Source organism: Eleginops maclovinus, chromosome 19 (genome assembly GCF_036324505.1).
Source record: "Eleginops maclovinus isolate JMC-PN-2008 ecotype Puerto Natales chromosome 19, JC_Emac_rtc_rv5, whole genome shotgun sequence".
Taxonomy (NCBI): domain Eukaryota; kingdom Metazoa; phylum Chordata; class Actinopteri; order Perciformes; family Eleginopidae; genus Eleginops; species Eleginops maclovinus.
The window spans coordinates 4,357,217-4,380,444 of NC_086367.1; the positions used below are offsets into that span (position 1 = coordinate 4,357,217).

The 23,228-nt window shown below is 40.3% G+C and overlaps 3 protein-coding genes across 4 annotated transcripts in view; 1 reads left to right on the forward strand and 2 right to left on the reverse strand.

Annotated features, from left to right (window-relative positions):
• Positions 1-6,900, reverse strand: part of mia2 (MIA SH3 domain ER export factor 2) — a 29,938-nt gene extending 23,038 nt beyond the window's left edge. The window contains exons 1-4 of one of the 2 annotated variants that reach the window (XM_063909292.1): positions 6,673-6,900; positions 6,095-6,228; positions 4,753-4,839; positions 4,322-4,631 (exon numbers count right to left, since the gene is read on the reverse strand). In XM_063909292.1, coding sequence (XP_063765362.1) covers positions 4,322-4,631; positions 4,753-4,839; positions 6,095-6,228; positions 6,673-6,793 — 652 coding nt within the window. In that variant the 5' untranslated portion in view covers positions 6,794-6,900. Of the gene's footprint in view, positions 1-124; positions 4,215-4,321; positions 4,632-4,752; positions 4,840-6,094; positions 6,229-6,672 lie in introns of those variants that run through there. The other variant, XM_063909291.1, reaches the window with a different exon arrangement.
• Positions 6,901-7,196: 296 nt separating this feature from the next.
• On the forward strand, positions 7,197-11,613 carry gemin2 (gem (nuclear organelle) associated protein 2). The gene is made up of 10 exons (XM_063908724.1): positions 7,197-7,484; positions 8,054-8,138; positions 8,438-8,527; positions 9,070-9,129; positions 9,218-9,337; positions 9,684-9,728; positions 9,811-9,879; positions 10,397-10,507; positions 10,946-11,004; positions 11,266-11,613. Exons 1-10 carry the CDS (start codon positions 7,363-7,365, stop codon positions 11,303-11,305), a joined length of 801 nt encoding a protein of 266 aa, XP_063764794.1. The 5' UTR covers positions 7,197-7,362; the 3' UTR covers positions 11,306-11,613.
• An 897-nt stretch (positions 11,614-12,510) lies between these two features.
• pnn (pinin, desmosome associated protein) lies at positions 12,511-21,660 on the reverse strand. The gene is made up of 9 exons (XM_063908725.1): positions 21,522-21,660; positions 21,020-21,097; positions 20,229-20,300; positions 18,180-18,255; positions 17,743-17,837; positions 17,216-17,291; positions 15,345-15,500; positions 14,655-14,793; positions 12,511-14,268 (listed from the first exon to the last, which is right to left on the reverse strand). The coding sequence occupies exons 1-9, from the start codon at positions 21,632-21,634 to the stop codon at positions 13,031-13,033; spliced, it is 2,043 nt and encodes a 680-aa protein (XP_063764795.1). The 5' UTR covers positions 21,635-21,660; the 3' UTR covers positions 12,511-13,030.
• Between the last annotated feature and the right edge of the window lie 1,568 nt (positions 21,661-23,228).

A 23,228-nucleotide genomic window follows, 5' to 3' on the forward strand; every position in this document is an offset into this window, starting at 1 on the left:
GGGAAACACATGCACTCAATGAGATTAATTGAGATCATAGCAAGTCAAACCCATACCAACATCGGATGTAATTATTGATCTTTAAGGACTTGTAGCCATACAATACTTGATGCTACTGATTCACCTGATTTGAATGTCTCTCTCAAACTTTCCAGAAGCATTTGTAGTTTCTGAAGAGTGACGAGTGCTTTGATCTTTTCTTTATCCTCCTGAGGTGCGTCTGCAAGCCTCATGCTAGGAGCGACCAGCGCCTCTCTGTGATAAAGCAAAAGTCTTTCTATATCCAGCAATATGGATTCATCATTGTCCGGGTCATCGTTCACAGTTCCCGAGCTTCCCAAGATGTAATCCAAGAACTGCAGCTTGTGTCGCCCAAAGAGCTCCACGAGAATAGTCGTTTCGTCGTCGCTCATGTAGGTGAGGAGGTTCTTGTAATATTTGGTGAGGGTTTTTTTTTGGAGGTGGCTCTCTGGGGACGGAAGTGATGTCTCTGAAGAGGAAAGAGAAGGCTGCAGTTGCTGTTGTTGCATGGTGATGGGAGAAGGCAACTCTTGCACCTGTCTTGAATCAATGGTTGATTCCAGTTCTTGATCAGGAGTAAGATATGCTTGTTCCTCGGGTATCTCATCTGTGTTGGAGTCAAAATTTGGGTTGGATTCTTTGAATCCTTTGGTTTCAGCGATGGGTGCTTCACTAAAAAAGCTAAAGGCATTTTTGAAAAGACCAAAAGCTGCTCCACTTCCGGTCTTGGCTTCTTTTTGATCCTGACTATCAGACAGAAGAGTTTGTTCAGATATTATATTGCGGTTCTCAACATCTGGAACCTCGATTACTCGGTCTTTCCTGTCTTCAGAAGCAACTGTATCACCATCAAAAATGTTGCCCTGCATATCATCATGCTTCACATTTATCTCCCTCTTCACCCTGCTTTGGCCACTCTCACCTACATCGAGCAGACTAATGATTTCTGCCTCATCCTGCTCTTCCTTCCCATTATCATCCCTTCTCACCTCCTCCTGTATTCCATAGTCAACTCTCTCCATGCCTTCGACTCGTGCCTTTAGACTCACTGTTCTATCTGCTAACATTTGATCATAGTCCGGATTTCGCTTTCCTGTCTCGATTGCCCCTTCATTGATTTGAATCAACCTATCTGCAGAAACATCTCCATCTTCGGCCCTCACAGATCCATCTTGAATGGTGTTCGAATTTGACTCCACAAAGCTCGAGTCAGGCCCTAAAGTGAGGTCAGGTTGTGTTAAAAGTTCTTGATCAATGTCACTTTTAGATCTGAAATCTTCTCCTGACTCTGTGTTGCTACTCCTATCCTGATGACCATTTATAGTCTTTGGAGAAACATATTTTCCATCAACCTTGGATTCTACATCTTCAGGTAAGACACCATACTTACTGTCTAAAGTAGCCATATCAATAGAATCACTGCCATCATATTGGTCTTTCGGAGTTTCTTCAACCCTTGACTTGATGCTAGGTTCTATCCTTACCTCATCTCTCAGTTCGTTGTGAGATTGACTAGTATTGTTTTGTTCTAAAGTGTTGTTGTCTTCTGTCTCATTGAACTTTTCTTCTCCACTCTCCTCAACTTCAGCTTCATCTTTCCTGTAGCTTAAAATGTCCCCAATCCCCATGTTCAACCAAGAATCTGACAAAAGTTGTTCCTCCTCCATGATTAACTCCTGATCCTCTTTTTCAGGGGTTGTCTCTTGCCCTGACTCGTCTTGACCAGCTTGAGGATAATGTTCATCGAAACATTTGAGGCTCCCCTCTTCTTCTTTCTTCCTTATGTCACCCTCCACATTCTCTGGACTGTCATTGTTTCTTTGAGTGTCAAGTAAAGAGTGGACATTGTTTTTAATCACAGCCTCAAACCGAGACTGTGCTGTTTCTTCACCCGCTTTCTTTTTTATTTCCCTAACTCCTTCCATCTTCTCTAACTCCTCTCTTTCGTTATTTTCTTTTGACCCTTCCAATTCTTTGTGTTTTTCCTCTTCTACCTCGGTATCTTGCTGCCTCTCATCTGTCTTTAACTCGTTTATATTCTTCTTCTGCATCTCATCCAGTTCTTCCTCTTCCTTTAGTTCCTCTTCCTCCCTCTGCTTTGCCTTTTCCTCTAACTCCTCCTCTTTCTGTTTGGCCTCTTCCTTTATCTCTTTAAAATCCTCCAGTTTCTCCTTATCCTGTATCTCCTTCAATTCCTCCTGTTTCCCCTCATGCTTTACCTCTTTCACTTGTTGCTGTTCTTCCTTTTCCTTTTTTCCCTCCGTTTCTTCCTGTTTCACCTTTACCTTTAACTTCATCACTTCTTCCTGCTTCCCTTTTTCCTGTACCCCTTTCAATTCCTGCTTTTTCTCTTGTTCTTGTAACTCCTTAATTTCCTCCTGTTTCCCCTCTAACTTTATCTGCTTTACTTGTAGCTGTTCTTCCTCTTCCTGTATCTCATTCACTTCCTGTTCCCAATCCTCCTTTATGTCCTTCACTTCCTCCAGTTTCCTCTCTTCCTTTTTCTCCTTCACTTCCTGCTGTTTCCCCTCATTCTGTATCTCCAGCGCTTCCTGTTTGTCCCCCTCTTTCTGTATCCCTTTTCCTTCCTCCTGTTTGCCCTGCTCCTTTATTTCCACCACTTCCTGTTGTTTTTCGGCTTCCTTTAACTCTGCTACCTCGTCCTGATTTCCCTCTGCTGTTAACTCCCCTACTTCCTCAGTCTTAATGTCTGTTTCCAGGCCTATAACTGACTTTAGACCACTTTCATTCAGAATGATCTCTTCAACCCCCAATGTTTCTCTCTCAGTTTGAACCGGCTGGGGTTTTTTTTCACCACTATTCTCAATTTCCTTAACGGTTTCCTTCAGCTCTTGTGAATCACCTTCACTTTGTGCGTGTCCCTTTTGCAAATTTGGAGTTTCCTTGCCTGCACTGTTTTCCATCTGTGTTGTGCTCTCACTTTTGTTTAACGTTATTCTGTCCTTATCTGAGGAATTTTCATACAGAGTTTCAGTACTGATATTTTTAGAATGGGATGACCCAATCTCCTTCGGGTTGCCTTCCAAAGTATGCAACTCTTCCTTGGTTTCTTTGTTAGTGTTAATCAAAGATTCTGAATAATCAAGTACATCCTTCCATGCCTTATTCCCTTCTCTTTCATGATTATGTGCCTCAACTGTGTTGGTGGATTCTTCTGGGTTTATGATCTGAATTGTTTCCTTGACCCCTTCCTCGACCACACCCTTTGTTGTGTCCTCCTTAACCTCGCCTACAGACTGTCCCGTGGTGTTTAGGTTTAACTCTACAGAACTCAAGTCAGGCCCTAAAGTGAGGTCAGGTTTGGTTACAAAATCCTGATCAGTGTCAATTTGAGTTTTGAAATCTTCTCCTAATTCTCCATTGCTACCCTCAACCCCGCTTTCTATTGATTTGGGCATCTGGTTATCCTTACTATTTATAGTCTTTGGAGAAATATCTTTTCCATCAACCTTAGACTCTGCATCTTCAGGTTCTGCAGCTTCAGGTAAGACACCATACTTATTGTCTAAGGTTCCTATATCATTAGAATTACTGCCAACATTTTGGTCTTTTGGAGTTTCTTCAACCTTTGAAATGTTGCGAGGTTCTGTCCTTACCTCATCTGTCAGTTCATTGTGAGATTGACTGTTATTCTCTTGTTCTAAAATGTTGTCCTCTTCTGTCTCCTTGAACCTTCCTTCTCCACTCTTATCAACTTCACTCTCGTCTTTCCTGTATCCTAACATGTCCCCAATCCCCATGTTCAACCAAGAACCTGACGCTGGTTGTTCCTTCTCCTTGGTGACTTCCCTATCCTCTTTTTCAGGCGCTGTCTCTTGCCCTGACTCCTGATCTGTCGTCCCAAACCCCAGCGTGTTTGAGAGTCCATTTCCTAGCCAACCCAATGTCCCAATTTCTTCCTTTTCTTCTTCTTGCAACTGGCTGCCTTCCAGGTCCAGAGACATCCTCCTACTTCTGAACGTATCTGCTTGTTGTTCTTCTTGCTCTTTTTCTGTGACGGGATCTGTTTTTTCCTCCCCTCCAAAACCAAGCCACCCAGACATGGTTGAAGTATAAGAATCATCGGTCTTCATGTCTTCTTCTCTACTTTTCTCAGCATCATCAGCCAGTTCTCCTCCCATCCCCAGCCATCCTGTCACAGAAGAAGCGACAGAAGCATCAGGCTGCTTTTCTTTTTTGTTCTCTTCTTCAGCCACAATGCCAGTTTCTTCTTCCTCTTTAGCTAGACCTAACCACCCTGTCACTGAAGAACCCAGCCAGGAAGAGGGTTCAGACCCACCTTGTTCCTTCAGAGTTCCTGGAGGCTCCTGTACTTCCTCTTGAGTCCCTGCATCATCAGCATTGCCAGCATCTCTAGCATCTCCAGCCTTTTTGTCTTTGTCCTCTTCCTGTGCTGAGATTGGAGATACTGTAGAAACATCTACAGGTGTTGAAAGAATTTCAGTATTTGTGTCACCATTGTATGGTGTGGTTTGGGTGCTTTCAGACTCCTGGTTTTTTATGTTCAGAACAACATCATCCTCAACACTGTCCAGATGACTAGAGTCAATGGGGTAATCATACTCATCCATACAGAAGAAATCAGATTCCTAAATGAAGAAAGGAAATAAGGAATTGGGTTTTTATTTTGTACGGGTTCAACAAGTACTAATTCAGGGTTAATACTATACTATAATATATATCAGTTTATTGAAATGAATGACTGTTTACCTGCGTTTCCACTACTTTCTCATTGGTAGCATAAACTTGCTCCTCTTGCACTGCATCCTTTGGAAAATACCCAAACTGTTTGTCAATCTGAAAAAGAAGCAAATAAACATCACATTTGTGTAAAGTCAAGGCAGCATTGTAGAGGAATGGAAGGAAAGGCATATACAGTATAGAAGGACAGGAAAAAGAGATAAGGAAGCTCTTTTTTCCTGTTGCTTTCCCTTATTAGGTACTTTTCCGACTAAGATGTCTTTAGTTGATTCATCATTTTTAACGTTTTTTTTATGAGGATGGACTTATTTTCAAGAAACATATGTGCAAATCACTGGTAAACACACATTTTAAAGTGGACTTTTGCATATTTTTTTGTGGATTAGATCAAATAATTTATTACTCAACAAAATCTTTACGTGAATAATTTCTTTAGTTAAAGGTAAGCCCTTATCTTTAAAGCTTTCTTCAAAGATTCTGCTCTCCAAGTCAACTTCCTGTTCAGTGTCGGCTATGATACGTTGGTGTTATTGTGCTACTTTGCTAAGTGATGCAAATAAAAAAATAACGTAACATGTAAACAGCCACGATAGCACACAAAGACCTTGAACAAAAAAATGAGACTAAATATCGCAATGGTTCTATCTGTTTTTACCAAATATCTAAATATTGCTGTATATGTCAGCTTACCAGAAGATTTTTTTACACAAAACAAAAATAGCTTAATTTTGTTTTCTTTTATTTATGTCATGTTTGGATTCTGGCATGTTCTAAATCCAAGGGTTTGATGTCAAATTCAACAATAATATTTTACTTTATTATAGTGACTACAATAACTTTGCATAGTTTATTCGGCTAATTCCATAAATCCAGAGTCCTAACAGTCATTTTGGTGTATTCAGTACATTTGTGATAAACACTCGATAGCTGCATTAGCAGTGATTCAGTCCTTGCTTAAGCCAAAACCCACTAAAAGCTGCCAGTGTGCTTAGCATTTATCAAAAGACAAACATTCCAAATTCATTGCTGCACCGTTATTTTAGGAAACGTTAATAAAGGACCAAGAAATGGTTATCTTACAGGGGGATAAAATAAGTAAAGGGGTTCTCAAAAATAAAAGACAAACAGGAAGTGGTGATTTATCAACTCATTCTGCCTGTTAAGTACATCATTATATCATTATATCAATGAACTGGAGTGTAAGAAACACTCAGCCAATCAGTACTGAAAACCTGTATTATCTGTATTGTAATCACGACTAATCTCTTTAACCTACAACCTGAGATGAGGGATTTTAGTTTCGTTTGTTGTATTACAGCCTAAAGAGAGAAGAGGGAGATATCAGACTCACACTGCCAGCCCAGAACTCGTTCCTTTTTCCAGTAAGTTTGTGGTAAACAAAGATGGTGTCTCCTCGTCTAAAGCTAAGGAAACGGCAGTCCTTACCACGGTGGTCCCTGATGGCCTGTACTCTACTCATCAGACCTACACAAACACACACAGACACAGTCATACACTCATCAGTGAATCAAAATAGTTCATTGTTGAATTAAATGGATACATATTTTCCTGTAATGATATTTTTCTTTGCATTTTTCTCATTGTCATTATTTATGTTGGTGTATCTATTGATTGTCATTGCTTTGGAAAAAAGTGTCAGCAAAATTACATGTAATGTGATAATGTAATGTGATAAGGTAGTTGGATTTTTACTCCTTTTTTTATGTGATTATATGTTGTTCTCCTGACTTTTAGCAAATCTCATTGGCTGGATTTTATACAGCTTTATGCTGTGTACAAAAAAATCCCTAAATAAAAAAAGAGAGAATAACCTTATATTCATCATAAAAAATGTTTTGAAAACAGACTTAAATGTATATATTTAAACCACAATAAATACAAAATATATATCAGCTTATGGAAACTTACTTTCACATTCAGAGTCTCCACAGATCTTGTAGTCGGACAACAATCCCAGGTTCAAATGAGGTAGAATCACGAAAGCTATGCCTGTACACCACAGAATAATGCTGGCCTTTGAAACAGCCATTTCTGATGTTTTAATAGGAGCGTATCAAGAGAAGATGTCCATAATAACTCTCATAACTCTGGCCAGCTGTGCAGGAAAGTGGACATTGCCTCCAAGCTGCTGCTGTCATGAAGACCCAATAGTAAATGGGAGAGCTGAGATAAGATATAAAGCCAGAGTGGGGATAATCATTAACATCCAGCTGCTACTTGGTACCTGGTCAAAGGTTTTTATTAGCTTTTATTTCAGTTCAATGTTAGAGAAGATCATTCATATTGGTATTTCACCGTGAAATAAATAAACAAAGATGGCAACACCTTTTTTGGCAAGTTTAACGTGGGTTTTATGGACTTCAACCTTTATCTAAAAAGATAACAACACGTGTGGCGTTCATCACCATGACAACAAATGCCGCGCACAAATTTGGCGTCATCACTCCGCGTGTCAAATCAAGATGGCTACGTAGTTTGAAAGCACTTTTCACCACCTGTCAAAAGTTCATTATTTTGGACGTATTTTATTGCGAGTCGGCGTTTCATTCGCAGCTGGCGACAGTTTACATTTGTGTGTTATAAGAAATTAGCTTGAAAATGAAGTCTGACGTAGAGGAGTTAATGCCGAGGCTGCTGCCCGTTGAGTCTGGAGTCAGTGGAGAAGAGCTGGACCTGAACGGACCCCCGAGAAACCCCCGGGAATACCTCCGGCAGGTCCAGTAAGTCCCCCTCTAAACAGAGACAGACTCCCTTTATACCTCAGTGACAATGCAGAGTGTGACGCCCTTACACTGATACTGACACCAGGAACAGTGTTAACATGGTGGATAGTATAGGGCACGTGATGCTCTCAAAGCCAGTTTTACAATGAGTAATAATACGATTTGTTAAAAAGTACTCTTGAAAATAAGACATGGCTGTTGAAATGTATTTCTTTTTGTTTATTTAACATATGTGTGAGTACAAAGTGGGTCACCAGAGCCAGTTGCTTGAGTGATGTACTGTGGGCTACTTGCTTTTCCTCCTTTATCCGACTGAAAATCATTGATTTAACAGTCATTTTGTTACATCGTATTAGTATTAACGCAAATGGATTAATATAATCAAACAAATCCACATTGTGGTACTATTATTTACAGTTGAACATGGGAGGCGTTTACGTGAGCTGTGACACGTGACGAAATAATATAAACCACAGTAAAAAGTACATGTTGAGGGAAATTTATAACCTATATTTAATAAATGAGTTCTATTTTAATGATATACCAATGTCTTTGCTCTTCTCCAGGTTGGAGGCGTCACAGTGTCCAGAGGTGGTGGTGGCTCAGATTGACCCCAAAAAACTGAAGAAGAAACAAACAATTAACGCCTCTGTGAGTAAAAGTACACAAACATAAAAACTTCAACATAAAGTGCAACAAAAAATCATTTTAATGTCCTTTTTCTCTTTTTAAATTTCACTTGAGTCAAGGTAAGAATAAATAATCCTTTTATGAGTAGTTGTTTTTAAAATGAAATTCCAATAATGTTTTACTCGTAGTAGGCTGCTCACATAAAGTGTAAAATGAGCAGCAGGGACACATGGGTAATGCTAGCTTTTATGAGATGATATAAAAAGAAAACATTTATCTATTCCTTGTATTGTCTGTTTCTGTTGTTTTCCATCTCTCAGGTTGCGGGGTGCCATGCTGCACCGGTGGGGTTCTGCCCCAGCCTCAATTGGCAGCAGCACCAAGTCAGTAACTTCTCAGATGTCAGACAGGTAAAATAAAACTACCTGGTCTTCACTTTTTTTTTCCACATAAGTCCATCAAATATATAAAAATAAATGCTGGAGTGTCAGTGGATAACACAAATAAAAGCTCAGTTATAGAGTGGTGCAGGAATGAGTCCTAAAACCCAGGAATGAATCAGCATTTTAGCACTTTTGACTTCCACGTCAAGAAGTCAATGTTTTTATTGAATATGTTTGTGGTTAGATGACTGAAATAAGGTTTGTGGTTAACACAAGGTTAAGATATAATACAAAAAATCTGACGACTAAATGTCATCAGGCCGAACATTAGCCACCTTTAGCTTAGCGTTGGTGATGCACAGTAATGCGACCGTGATGTAGTTGGTTTAGGTTAGCTTTTTACTTCTGGCGAATGCATTTACGCTTCAAAAAACATAATGATTCAATGTGTGGAAAATATCCTGCTGAAATATCCATTGCTTTTTGTCGTTGGCGCCCTTGTGACGCTTCAAAAATACGTCATTGCTGCACTTCTATATTTTCAACCTGTTTCTGCCTTTTGCCCTTAGAGCATCACAAAGAACAGGAGTCACTGGAGCAGCCACACTCTGGACGACAACGTTGAGATGGCGAGGAGGATCATAAATATAAGATAGGGCAAACTGATTAAGAGACGTAGCATTTGTTATAAATTCCTATTTTCTGTCTGTCCTCCAGCCGAGTATAACAGACGAGGAGGGCTGGAAGAGGTTTTGTTTTGGAGAGACGCTCTATCAGGGCGCTTCATCCTGCCGTACAGAAGAAGCTGAAGCAGAACCAGCACTGGACTACAGCAAGGTTGTATGATAGTGTAAAAAAAGATAAAATACATTTTGGTTCTTTGTGCACACCGCACAAAGAACCAAAATGCCTTGGGGGCAAACTGAGTGCCGAGAAAGGCGCCTTCAAATGAAATGTAGTATTATTATTATTATTATTATTAAATAAACTATTGTTGTTTAGCTGGCAGAATTTCTTACAAATCATTACAACTCATGAAGTTTGAGGAACAAACTTCAGAAATCTATGAAAATGTCATCTATCCCTTTTTTTTTTTAAAATCTGCTAGCATAAAACTGAAAATGCCAATCAGAATTGAGTCGTGTAATAAAAGATAATAATGGAAGCATGTGTCTGTGCTCAGGTGGGCTTCCCTCCCTTCCTCACTATAGTCAGCAGGCTGAACCAGGTCAGTACCTTTCTCCGTGACAATTTTATTCTGAAACAGCTTGAAAATCTGATAAAAAGTTTCCTCTTGTCTCTGTCTGCAGTCCACGGTACTGATGGTGTTAGAAACTCTAGTCGGCTGGTTTGAGGAAAACGACTTTGCTCCACAGTTGGTGAGTTTAGTTAGTCACCAACTATCAAATCCAATGTTTTAATCACATTGCAGTGATATAAGTGGGAAACCATGCTCCTGTTGTTTTCAAACAATTGCAATTCTTATAAAGTCTCTTTGGATAAGTTAGCACTTAAATTTGACAAAGACAGGATGTTGAAATGCAATGCAAAATGGATACGACAATCATCTCAATTTATTTGATTTATCTTGTTAATTTAGTATTTTAATCTGTGATTTTTTTAGTTTATTCTTAGGATGTTACTCTCCCTTCCCTACCTGCGTAATTGTTTTCTGTTTATTTTTAACCTTTGTCCCTGAAATGCTATCGTAGGACACAGCCACATTGCTAAATTATTCTAACCGTTGTAAAATAGCACTGTATATAAAGCACTATCGTTTTCTGATTGTGGGGAATAAATGCTTCTAAACTCAGCTTGCAGCCTTTCCATGATTAAATATGAAAGGTGACTTTGACTGAACTTGTTGCCTGAGTGTCTCTCACCGGTGTGTCCCAGGGTCGCTGGCTGTACGCTCTGCTGGCCTGCCTGGAGAAGCCTCTGCTGCCTGAAGCTCACTCCTGCATCCGACAGCTGGCCAGGAAGTGTGCCCAGCTCCGCAGCGCGCTGGTACGATTCCCCTTGCTGCTACTGTAAAGCTGCCATCCTCAAATGAGTACTACCTGTGTGCTGTCCTCCCTGCGAATTCAAGTGGAAATATACCAGTTGCCTTTTCCCCCTAATTTCTCTTTGGTGCTAAAAACATTAATTGATAACTCAGGGTGATCTGTAGATTGTTACAATGTTATTTTGGAAGAAGAAACAATCTTACTGGATACAGCGATGGAGTCCTGCCTCTAATCGGCAGCATATCGGCCAATCTTAACAGAGAACTTTTATCCCAGTGTAAATCGATGGGAAAAAACCTTTGGTTGCCAATGGCATCATGGACTAACAGCACCGTTGTAGTGCCGCCGTTTGGCCACTACAAGAATTTAACTAAACTCTTCCGCACTTCCTGTGGGCTTTGAAGACAGGTTCAACATTGTCTTTTTTTTTATTCCACAGGAGAGTCAGGAGGATGAGAAACTTCCTGCCCTGAACCTGCTCATCTGTCTTGTCGCCAGGTAACAAGCACTGAGTAGATTTCAGTTCATATGACATTAAATACAAAGAGTGTAAGGCCTAGTCCACACATACACAGGTGTTTAGCTATTTTAATGTAGTTAAGCCTATTGTTCTTATAAAATTGTGTGAAGTTGACAACCTTAACAAGTCTGATAACCAACATCTAACATTTGTGACCATTTTTAAATAAACAATTAGCCGTCAGATATGCTCTGGTGCTAAACATTTCCTACATGCTTATTTCTTTATCTTTCCTGCAGGTACTTTGAGCAGAACGACCTGGCAGACCAACCCGAGTGAGGCAGGATTTAACTCTTGAACTGGATCAGTGTTGAGGAAATTGTTGGCAGCACTAATGGAGGACAGCCAGATGTACTTTGAAGACGGAGACTGTTGATCAGTGAAGATAATGTAACCAGGACACAACGCAAACGGCCGTGTAGAGAGCTGTGGGGATTCAGCATGACGCAATGAAAGTTGAGTACAGAACCAAGGGATCATGAACCCATCCCCTGTATATTTTCAGTTCGCTTGGATCCCTGCTGATGCGACTGGGCAGCAACCAAAGCACACGATGTTACTTTTGTTCATTAAACTCGTTTGTATAAGTGTGTGGTGCTTGTCGTTGGTCTCTACATACCTTAGTCACAGATGTTAATTCTGATGCTTTTTAGGTAGACAATAAACAAAGCAATAGGTCTAATACTTACAATACACAACTTCACAGGACCCTAACCATGCAGTTGATATAATTAGAAATCTTTCTATAACGACTCAGTTTAAACTTGAGCAGTGTTGGAAAAAATATTCAGATCCTATAGTGAAGTGAAAATACTGTTACAAGTGAAAGCCCTGCATTTTAAGTACAAATATTATGGGCAAACAGATACAAATGTATACCCAATGCAGAAATTAAAAAGCCCAAAACTGTTTTACTGAACTAAATGTTTATAGATATTAAGTATCTGTTCATTGGCTCACTGACTAAGCTGTTATTGAATAAAATGTTTTTCTAGTTTAAGTGTAACAAAATACTGTTTTAGGAATTCAATGGTTGAGTAAGTCTTCAAGAGGCTGTAAAAGTAATGTAATGGGAACATTGCTTCATTTTATCTTCATTCAGTACATGTACTATCCTTCTATGATCACTTAAGAGATCTTTTAGAATGCGACATTTTGATTTATCGCCTCTTAAAATGCAGACCATACAAAGAAAAACACTTGATCTAAAAGCCAAAATGACAGTCGACAACATGTTTTAAAATAAATAAAGCTAAAACACCAAACAACCTCGTCTTAGGTTTTTATTTTAATGCGAGTATTTACTGCTCAATCGTTTCATGTCATTGTAAACAAATGTTTTGTTTAAAGGATTGTTAACCATACATAAGGCATTTGTCTAAATCGCTGGTGTTTTGACATTTAACAGTCTAAATAATAATCGGACCCGATACTTTATGCAGTCCCAGCCTTATTATGATTTGAATAATAACACATCCCAGACATTTCCACCAATACCTCGCCTTTAATTTTAAGCAGATTTTCAGTTTATACAAAAAAAATGGAAAATACTTTCAAAAAACAACAAATCACACAATGTACCGCCGGAGGAACGTACATGGGCTTCGACATTGATCCAACAGTGAGATAAACGTGGATTGACAGCGCTGTCACATTAAAAACACAACTACTGTGAGTGAATCCCAGCCTATGGCGTTGGGATGGAGAACATTCAACGTCATCTGTCCAGAGAGCCTCCGATACCCCGGCTGATCTGACCCTGTTCAGAGAGGCGTCCAATCAGAGACGGATGCATCTCTGACTAACGGTACATTTATTTTGCCAAATAAAGGGGAAATTATAACCAGTTAACCTCCACTTGTCTTGTTTGACAGAGACTTTTAAATGCATAAAATCCTGGTAAAACCTCAAAATGCCTTTCGGTGGCCTTTTAAAAGAAAATGCTACTTTAAAAATGTTGAGTAGTTAAATTGATCTGCACCGTGGTGTTGAACGAGAAGCAGATTAGCGCCTCTTGTCCTTCCTGTCTCTATCTTTATGCTCCCTATCACTGCGGGAGGACCTGCCCCTCCCTTCCTCGCTCCTTCTCTTCTTCCTCTCCTTGGACGCCTTTGAGTCTCTCCCTCCTCCACCACTCCCCCCTCTCTTGCGGTGACTCCTCTCCTCCCCCTTCTTCCGGTCTTTAGCCCTCTCAGACGGCCTCCTCTTGCGCTTGCTGCCGTCTCTGCTGCGGCTCCGGCTGCTGCTTTTGGACGAGGAGGACGAAGAAGACGAGGAGGAGGACGAGGAGTGACTGGAGCCGGAGGAAGAAGATGAGCTCCCGCTGGACGAGGATCCCGAGGAGGAAGAGGAGGAGCTTTTGCGGCTTTTCTTTGGCTCCTTTGCTTTTTTCCTGCCTCTCCCACCCTCCTCTTCCTTCTTTGAGGGAGTGGGGGTGTTGTCGGGGGCCTCCAGGGACTTGGCTGGTTTTTCGGGAGCCTCCTCCACCAGTCTCCCCTCCACAGCCTGGCTCTCAGAGGCTGAGCTCTGCATCATGGGGCCAGGCGTGATCACTTCCTGTTCGGGAGCCACATGGGCTGTTTGGGGTTCTGGGATCTCAGAAGGCTTTTCTGCTGGCTCCCCCACAGGAGGGCTGAGGGGGGGCTGGGGCCCGCTGTCTGCTGCTTCCTGGCTGGGTGCGCTTGGTTCGGAGGATGGGGTCTCCTGGGGCTTTTCATTCTGGAGCTCTGGGTGATTCCTCTCTGCCCCCCCCTCGTCTACCATAGCCCTGTCCTCTTTCTGTTTCCTGCCCTCCCCCTCTCCCCCCATCTCCATCTCTTGTGACCCTAGGCTTGCCTCCTTCTCTCCCTTGTCCTCTACAGCTTTAACTCCCTCCTCTCCTTTCTTGTCCTCCTCCACCTCCCTCACCTCCTCACTCAGCTCCATCCCCTCAACTTCTTCCCCAACCTTCAGCAAAACTTCTTTCCCCCTCCCCTCCTCCTCCACCACCTTTGTCTTGATCTTTTTAGCCGCTTCCTTTTGCCTCTCCTCCATCTCCTCATCCTCATCCTCCTCGTCTTCCTCCATCTCTGCATCCCCCCTGTTAGCTGTCACCTTGACTACCTGACCTGCTGGCTTACCCTCCGCCGGGCGGTCCGTTCCTGTCGCGTTGGCCTCCTGGTCTCGGTTCGGCTGTCGCCGGGGGCGGGACTCCATCTTACTGAGGTGCTCGGCAAAAGCCTCGCGCCTCTCCTCAAACACAGCTGTGGGGGAAAACAAAGAACAAGACGTTACAGATTAAAAACACACATGTTAAAAAGGCGCTGTAAAAACTAAACGTTCAATAGGAAAAATGCGCTTTTGCCCGTTACTGCGACACGTTTAAAAAACAGAGTCCACATATACACATTTCTACAGAAAACAAAGATTTACAATTATTTTTTGCTTAAGACAGTTTTTGTCCCTCAAACATCAGAAAATGCCTATACCATGAAACCACAACAATGTCAATTGGCAGAAGTGACGATAACAAATGATGTGTGCAATCCAAACAAATAGTTACAAAAATAAAAGTAATAGGTGAAAAAAGTATTTTGGCTACTACAAAAATGTAATCTCTTAAACGTTGGCCAAGAAGCCCCCTACTCACCGTGGAGTTTCTTGGTGGACTCGTCGAGGAGTTTCTGTGTGGCGGAGCACATCTTCCCAGGCGCGTAGAAGATGTGAGGCTTGGTCTTGGTGCGGATGTACTTCACCAGATGGTTGTTATGGCTGGTCCACTCCTCTTGCTGTGGAGGGAGGGAAAGAGAATTTAAAGAACTGGAAAAACTCTGACATTTGTAACAAACAAAACACAACAACAACCCTTCCCTTGTCTCGATATCAATGTTTTTGTGCGTTAGATAGCTGAAATACGGTGGGGTTAACAAGCGGAGGAGATTTTCAGGTTTTGTTCTACGACAAAAAACGTTCATGGTGAATGTCTGAAGCTTTTATGCTTAAAATGATGGCCAGTAACAAGTGTCTAAATGACAGCACTACATGTCATTGAACATTAGCCTCCTTTAGCTTAGGGGTGGGGACGTGAAGTCATTTGACTGAGTCTAACGTTCGCTTTTATACGTAAAGATTAATATGATGAACACAACGTGCAAGTATCACAAGCGTATGTTATTATTATACAATATTCCAAAATATCCATTGCATTTTGACAGGACAGCCTACAAGCATCCATCAGCCCTGCACTACTCACTGAATCCTAAACACACTTTTAAATTGCAACAAAGGCATGCTGGTTGGTTTCTACCGGCTCTGAAATGGTGCTTGAGTATTTGCTTACCAGCTGAGCTAATTCCACTTTCTGCTCCAGCAGTCTCAGCTCAGTCTGTTTGGCTCTCCTCTCCTCGAAGAGCTCCCTCTTGTCAGTCTCCACCTTCTTTTTCTCAGCCTCCGCCTGAACCTCAAGCTTCTGCTCGATCTCTGTGCGTCGCTTTAGCTGTTGGGAGAAGACGGACCGAGACAGGATCAAGAAGGGAATTATTCAACACGGTTCTATTGCACAAACATTACAATATTACAAGGTTCTTTATAGGGGTGGGCGATATGAGGTACAATTCATATCACGATATTTTTCACTGTCCAGACGATATCGATATATGAGGGGAAAAAATCTGAATCACATTTGAATAGCCCTTCTTAGTTAAATGACATTAGTTGAGGCAAAATATGTATTTTAACATCATAAATCGACTTGGTTTACTTCGCCGTAAACTCTCTCCCGACATTCCAAGTAAAGTTGAGGCAGGCATTTCTGGCTGAAGTACTTGCGGCTCGGGATCTCGTACCTTGGGTCCAGAGTTTGAAGTACATTTTTGAAACCCACTTTCTCCACAGTTTGGATGGGTACCATGTCCTTCGCAATGTGATGGGTTATAGCGTCCGTGATGTCTCTCTATTTCTTGCTTGTCCGCTCATAGCAAGTACCGGCAGCGAATGATGTTTGTAGTGATTGCTGAAGCGATTGAGTGGAAGTCTGGCTTGTCTTTGGTCGAGCTCCTGGGCTGATTGCTTCTCGCATTTTGATGCAATCTGCATATTCTCGTACATGCATGGTTTTAAGGTGATTTAATAAATTGGTGGTGTTTCCACCTTTCGCTAAAACAGCACGGCGACACAATTTACATAAGATATGTTTTTGTTCGAGGTCGGAGATCTTAAAACCGAACCAGTTCCACACGACAGAGGTGCCCCCTTTCTTTTTCACCAATTCGTCATCCTGCACCTGGGTATTCTTTTCTGCCTGTTGACTCATCTTTCATTTTCAATGTCTTCTTCTTCTTCTTCTTGTTTTGGATCCACTATTTCTAGCACTACTTCCGCGCAGCAAAAAATGTTTGCAACGTCCGCTCATAAAAATAGGTCTACACCGTAAATCCTCAAATTGTGGCCGAGTGCTTTTATTTACTTAGGCTGCACATCGCACTGGCCTTTATTTGGGGCAGGCTTGTATATGGACCAGGCCTTCATTTCTTGCTTACCTTCCGTTGTATTGTATTACTTAAATCAAATAATGGGCATAATTACAGTAGGCTAATATCATTCACTTCATATGCATTTAGCGCTGTGCGTCTCCTCACTGAAAAACCATTCCGCTCAAGTCGTTTAAAGTTGCTTTCGCGTTGCCTGTGGAGTCTGGATTGGTCACACGTCTTGCATGCCCTTATAAGGAGCTTGTGGAGAGTTTTTGTATGGAAATTAGGTGCACGAGAACTCTGTGCACAGCTGTTTTAGGAACAGACAGGCTGTTTAGGAACACGTCCAGGCATTCATTAATCCAGCGGAGATCTGTTGTTAGGTTAATCTTCCAAAGCCCGTTTGAATATACTTCAGAAGACAAAGAATGTTCGACAATGCGACCCAATATGAACGCCAATTTATGAATACCGCGGTATCAACGATATCTCAAAATTCATATCATGGTGCAGCACAATACCGGTTTTTACTATCATACCGGTATATCGCCCACCCCTAGTTCTTTATAAATGAAGCAAAAATAAATAAAGGGCATTTTTGACGACTTGTTTGACGACATTAAATTGAACACTTTTCCAAATATTGTTCTATTTACTACTGAAGTTCTTTTTTTGCCTGTGTTCAATCAATGGCTGTCAGCTCTAAAGTTTACTAATAAATCGGATGTTTTTTCCTCACCTTATCTGTTGAGACGTTTGATTCCTGTTTGAATTTTTGCAGGGTCCCCATGAGCAGGCCGAACATACGCCGATTCCTGAACACAAAATAACATTCAATTTCCAGCTGTACTTTAACACACTTAACCAGATTTAGGTTGGACCATTCCTACACAGCATGGTTAGGACATTTCATGTCAGCTTTATCCAGGCTAATATAATTGCAGTTCACCATATCATCCAGATGAATAATAGAAAAAAGGTTTATACTTAAAATGGCCCTAAAGCAAAATACATAGATTTACTGAATAGACAAATGTGTAGCATGTTTGTTTTTTTAAACATATGTTTAATTGATAAACAAAGTTGAACAATCTTAATTAAAGCAACAATAATGTAAAATGTCCTCCAGTATAAAAAAGGAAATACAGTACTGTGTATAAAAAACTATATGTGGTTTGGTTCTTTGTTGTATGATAATTTCATGCCATTTGAAATTAAAAAAACACCATGAACTTGTTGCTATTTGGTGTTTGTGTGCCAGCCTACCTCTGCTTGCCCCTCTCATCGATGGTTTGATCTTGGATGAGGTCTCGGCGTGTTCTCTCCTTGGAGGTAGCTACTACAGACGACTGCAACGCCGGCTGAGGGAAGAAAAAGAAGACAGGAAAGAGAGCAAAACAAAGCGTTAGCTCCGTCTTTCAACTTTTAGTATAATGTACATTCACCTGGTTAACTTGTGTCATTTGGATTCCTACCATTAATACATGTTTATACAGTTATTTTATTTTTATGCTTATAATCCAATGTGTACTATCTGTGTTGCTGCTGTGACACCTGACCTACGAGGACGAATAAAGGTCCATCTCATCTTAAAACACAGATTGTCTTCTTCTAGATTTTATATTTAAAGATCTGTCCCCCTCTGACAGCTGCCCCCTCTAACAGTGCTCCCCCTCACAGAAGAAAATAAACTGTATTCTCACCTTTTTGACATCGTCATCATCCTCGGCGTCGCTGTCGTGGCGCGCGTCTCTCCTGGCTCTCTGGTCCCCCGCCAACCTGCAGACAACGAGGGGACACACCATTAAGAGCCAGAAATTCGCAATACATGCAAACACAGCAGTGGCTGCTCATATAATAAAGTAAAAACAAATAAAACATGGATGCAAAGTAAAACCGAGCTGTGGTATTATTAGTTAAAGTCTTTAATGAAGAGATGAGTTTTAAGAAGTGCTCTAAAAGCATAGCGGTGCTCTGCTTAGAACATTCCTGAATGTGAGAATTCAAAGTGAATTAATTACAAATCACATCTAAGCAACATTCCATTTATTTAACTAAGAAAGAATAAGGCACTTTGAGCCCATCATGCTAATGGGCCAAATCATCCATAGAGGTAGATTTGCATCTTCAGTCCCTTGCATGTTAATGGATTAATAAATACAAAAAACTAAAAAAAAAACTTCATCACAATTGAAACTTGAATGCAGCACATAGGCCCAATTAAAAACCCTCATGTACAAAACCAAAAAGCACCCAACCAACACAAACACTCAACTTCAGATTTGAAAATGAATTCGAGAGATGTCATGTTGCTTAGTTCTGTGGGCAGGCTTTTAGGTAGGTGGGCGTCTGGGCGTCCCCTGGACACCCTGTACTAAAAACAATAAGAAATTGGACGCCCTACTTTTAGGCAAGACGCCCTAATTTTTTCCTCCGCTGTTTTCCCCCGGTAACTTCGCTGAATGTGATCAAAATTCGCCGATTCAAGCCGAAATCGCGCTAAGCTCACATCTCGCGAGTGACTCACATTGCACTGGTCGATTTTCCGTGACGCGGTGTGGACGGGCGCTGTATTGGTGGAATGTCTGATATCTCTTTAACCTTTTTCGTGGGAAGAAAGTGCAGGTAAGCTTGAAACTTTTACCAATCTTTACAAACATGACAGAAAGCCTGATAACTATAGGAGTATTTCAGAGTTTTTCTGGCTTCTTTGGTGGCAACAACTGTCGATGAACCGGGGGAAAAACAACAACAAAAACGTCAGTACGATACGACCGGCGAGAACTGTAGTGGGGAGGAGGGCGCATGAGGAGATCAAAATTTGTATGGTTCCTTTGAGTAATAGGGAGCCTTTACTTTTAAAAGATCGATAAATGGATGTTTGTGGAGAACAGTGTACTTAATTCCCACTATTGACATATTTACAGTTGATAATGTCCTTTATAATATTTGATTGATTTGATATGAAGGCTAATGAAAAATAAGGCAAAATGAAAACTCTTTCAAGTTGCTGTGAAAGAAGAGGAAAAGAGGAAGAACACAGACAACGATCTCCAGCTTCTTCCAGCAGAGTAGTCATGTAAGAATCTTTTTCTTGTGTGAATGTTCAAAGGTGTGAAAGGTCAGAAAACCATCACAAACATTAACATGATATACATTAACAGAATTGAATAAGTAGACATACAAGATGTATGTGACAATTAAGTTGTACAATGTAGTTTCAGTTACACTCACTGTATTATATTAACTTATGAAACATATTATATTGTATATCAATCAGTGTAATTATAATATTACCAAAAAAATGATCTGGTCTTCCCCACCCCCCAACACACACCTCTTCCCAGCCTCAGCACAAAAATAATGTTGTAACAAAGACAAAAACGTGGCAGTATTCCACAAAATGTGCACCTCAAAATGCAGGAAATAGTGTTTCAGAGAGTTATGAATTTCAAAAAATGTCGGGGGGGGATGCCCCCGGGCCCCCTTACAATACTCGCGCCTGCGGCGCTCGTGCGTTGGTAGGCCATCGAAAAAAAATTGGACACCATGTAAAAAAATCCTAGCTAAAAGCCTGTCTGTGGGAATTCTGTTCCAGGTAATATTTATATGAAACGGTATTCAATATTTCCTGATGCAGTCATTGGAATATCCGTCTTCACAGTGATGTTGGACTCCAAATCCAATCCTTGTAAATCAAGATTACTGATAACCTGCTCTTATTCACACGTGTATCAAAAATAAAATCTCACCTGAGTAGGGCTCCTTCGATGTCCCTCTGCTTGGCGGGGGGGCCAGCGCTTCCGATGTCTGAGAGACTACGCCTGAGGAAATACACAAAGACAAGGGTTAGACAGGCCATCTATAAATAATCCACTCTGACTGACAAAGATTTAAAGCCAGTAGAAACAAAAACTAATATTTTTGCCAAATTAACATTAAATGGATTAAAGACGCTTTTGCTATAGATTATATCCCACTACACAGCAGCATGTTTAAAAGGCACTGCACACAAATATAAAAAAATAAACAGTATAAAAAGATAATACTTAGAGAGTACCTATAGAACACGCAATATCAGAATCAGAAATACCTCTAATAGTCCCAATTGGTTTTCATTAATATCATTTCAGTTGTTCCATTATAGAATGAATCAAATAATGATAAATGAAGAATAAACAAAACAAATCAGATGTTTCAGTTGAAACCACTAATAAATGAATGGTTATACAAATGCTTATGGATTGTGTTGTACATCCTAGGTGTATGTTAAATTAAAACTGTTTTAGAGAGATTATAATACAAATACATGATGGCTTTTGAAGTAGTTTGTGGTGCAGTTAAATAAGTATATTTTAATATCATCCTCATTCATATTTACACGTTTTAATGAACATACATCAATAATTCCAAAGCTTGGAACCAATTTCAAAACTAGATTTTGATTCAAATGTGCCAAGCTTGCATAACATTTGATAAGAGTCCCATGAATGGCAATTAATCCGGTATGATGTACTTATTCAATGTTAGAACATAGCGTTACCTGAGCAGGTTCATCCCTCTGCCTCTACCTCCACCCGGGCCTGCCATGGGACCGCCCAGCCGACGGATTTGTCCCGGTCTGTAAACACAGCAATACACAAGATAAGTTCACGAAAGAAACCGAAACCTGTTCGTTCCGGTAATTCAGTTGTTAGCATTGTTTTCTGGTAATGCTAACGTTTTAGAAGCATAGCTATTCCTACAACTAAACATGACGCCGGAAGGGCGAATGCTGGGCCTAGAAATAGTTAGCAGACTGCGTTTGATATCCCACTCTAATGTTAAAGCCACTTGTTTGTTCCATACATACCAATACACACTGTACTACTGTATTGTGTGTCATTTATTAGTATGGACACAGGTATGGGTTCAGCTTGCCCAACACATCCAAACAAGGTGCACGTCTATGGTCATTTGAATGTTAGCAAGCTAAGCTAGTTAGCTTATCTCTAAACATACCCCAACACGCTAAAAAAAAAGAGTAAGCTTTATTATTTTTTTACCTTGATTCATTAGGGTCACGGCCCGTTAATTTACGAATATTATCGTCCACATTTTTCAGGCTTTGTTTCGCTTTTTCGAGCTGGTCTTGCAAGCTCCGCACTACCACCGCCATCTTGCTTCAAGTTTGCACGAATCACGTGTTTCCTCTTCTTCTTCTACATTCGACCGCTTCGTTCTTCTTCTTTGGTTTATCTGCAGTTGTTACGCGAGGTTGCAGTTCGTTGCCGCCCTCTGCTGCTCAGGTTTTCACCTAACGATAATTTAAGCAAATTCTGTCACAATTTAGTCATTTAAAATAACTTTTCGCATATTGTTTACGCCTGCACACGTAAACATTGCCTATGTGGTGTATTAAATCTGTTCATACAGTTAGTTAAATCGGTTCATATATACAGTTAGTTACTCTCTGAGGTCATAGAGAGTGCAGAGATTGATGTTGTGCAACAGGGTGTTGTATAACAACACTGAGTACGAAAAAATGCACCACACCTACAAATTATTAATGTCAATTAGTGAAACAACTGTACTTTTACTGTATGTTAATAATCTTCACATCCAAAAATAATAAAACCCTGTTTGTTAGGGATATTTCCAGACAAACAACTAAAGCATATATCATTTAAAATGCTTTGATGCAAAACGGTAAAAGGAGACCTTTGATTATCACTCTTTTGATGACTTTCTTTTTCCAATTCTCGAGGTGTTTCTCCGGATTGTATCTCTAAAGTGAAAGCCTGAAACATGTTATCTGTTTTGTTGGAATGCACCTGCTATCAGAAGTCAAGATCTTTTACTGCTTTTAAAACCAAAGTTTAGTTTTTTCTGTTTCTATTAATAGTCCTGCATTCAAAATTATAATAACAATAACAATATATTTTAATGTACCAAAAGTTCAAGTAATCAAAAAAGTCTTTTTTTGCAAAATATATGATTGTACTGTTTTCAAATTATTGCTATATTAATGTGTTCATCGCTATAATGTTGAAAATGGTGTATTGATGAATATTTCACCAAGGGACAGTGCAAACATATTAAATAGTAATTAATTTCTGTTCTGTTATCATTTCTGTTATCATATAGCCAGACACACCTCAGTGAAGTTGAGCAAGCAGGTAATCAACACTCTGCTGTCAACCTGTGTGTTGTGAGTTAATCACAAAAATGTGGTATTGCTCCAGATTAACTGCATAACACCATAATCTGTTAACCCAAATGTGAAGTAAACTCTCTGTCAGAGCTATAAACAAAGCAGAACACAGTGCAAAATGAGTGAGCCTGTTTCTCATTGTGTCGTCAAGAGGAGTGACACATATATCTTTGTCACTATACTTGTAAAATCAATAATTAATAAAAGGAAAAGAAGGAAAAACAGTTTTGTCATATTTAATTAAACAGAATGCTGCCATTTGCTTAAAATGACATGTTTTTCAAAAATAGGATTCATTGAGAAGGTAAACACTTGAGGTTGCTGTTTTCTCTCCTTATGATTTTCTTATATATTTTTTTAATATCTTACATTTTTACTGATTTAAAGTGTTAGCATAGTAAAACCTATCATTCCTCCTGGTTTGGTGCTTACAGCTTGGCTGCATTTTCCATCACTGTGTTGTCATGGTGACAGTGGTTGAGTCTCATTTGCAAGTGTTTCATGTTGCCCTCTCCCTAGGGAAGCCCTGCACTGCAGCGCGGTTTCCACTCCCTTCCTG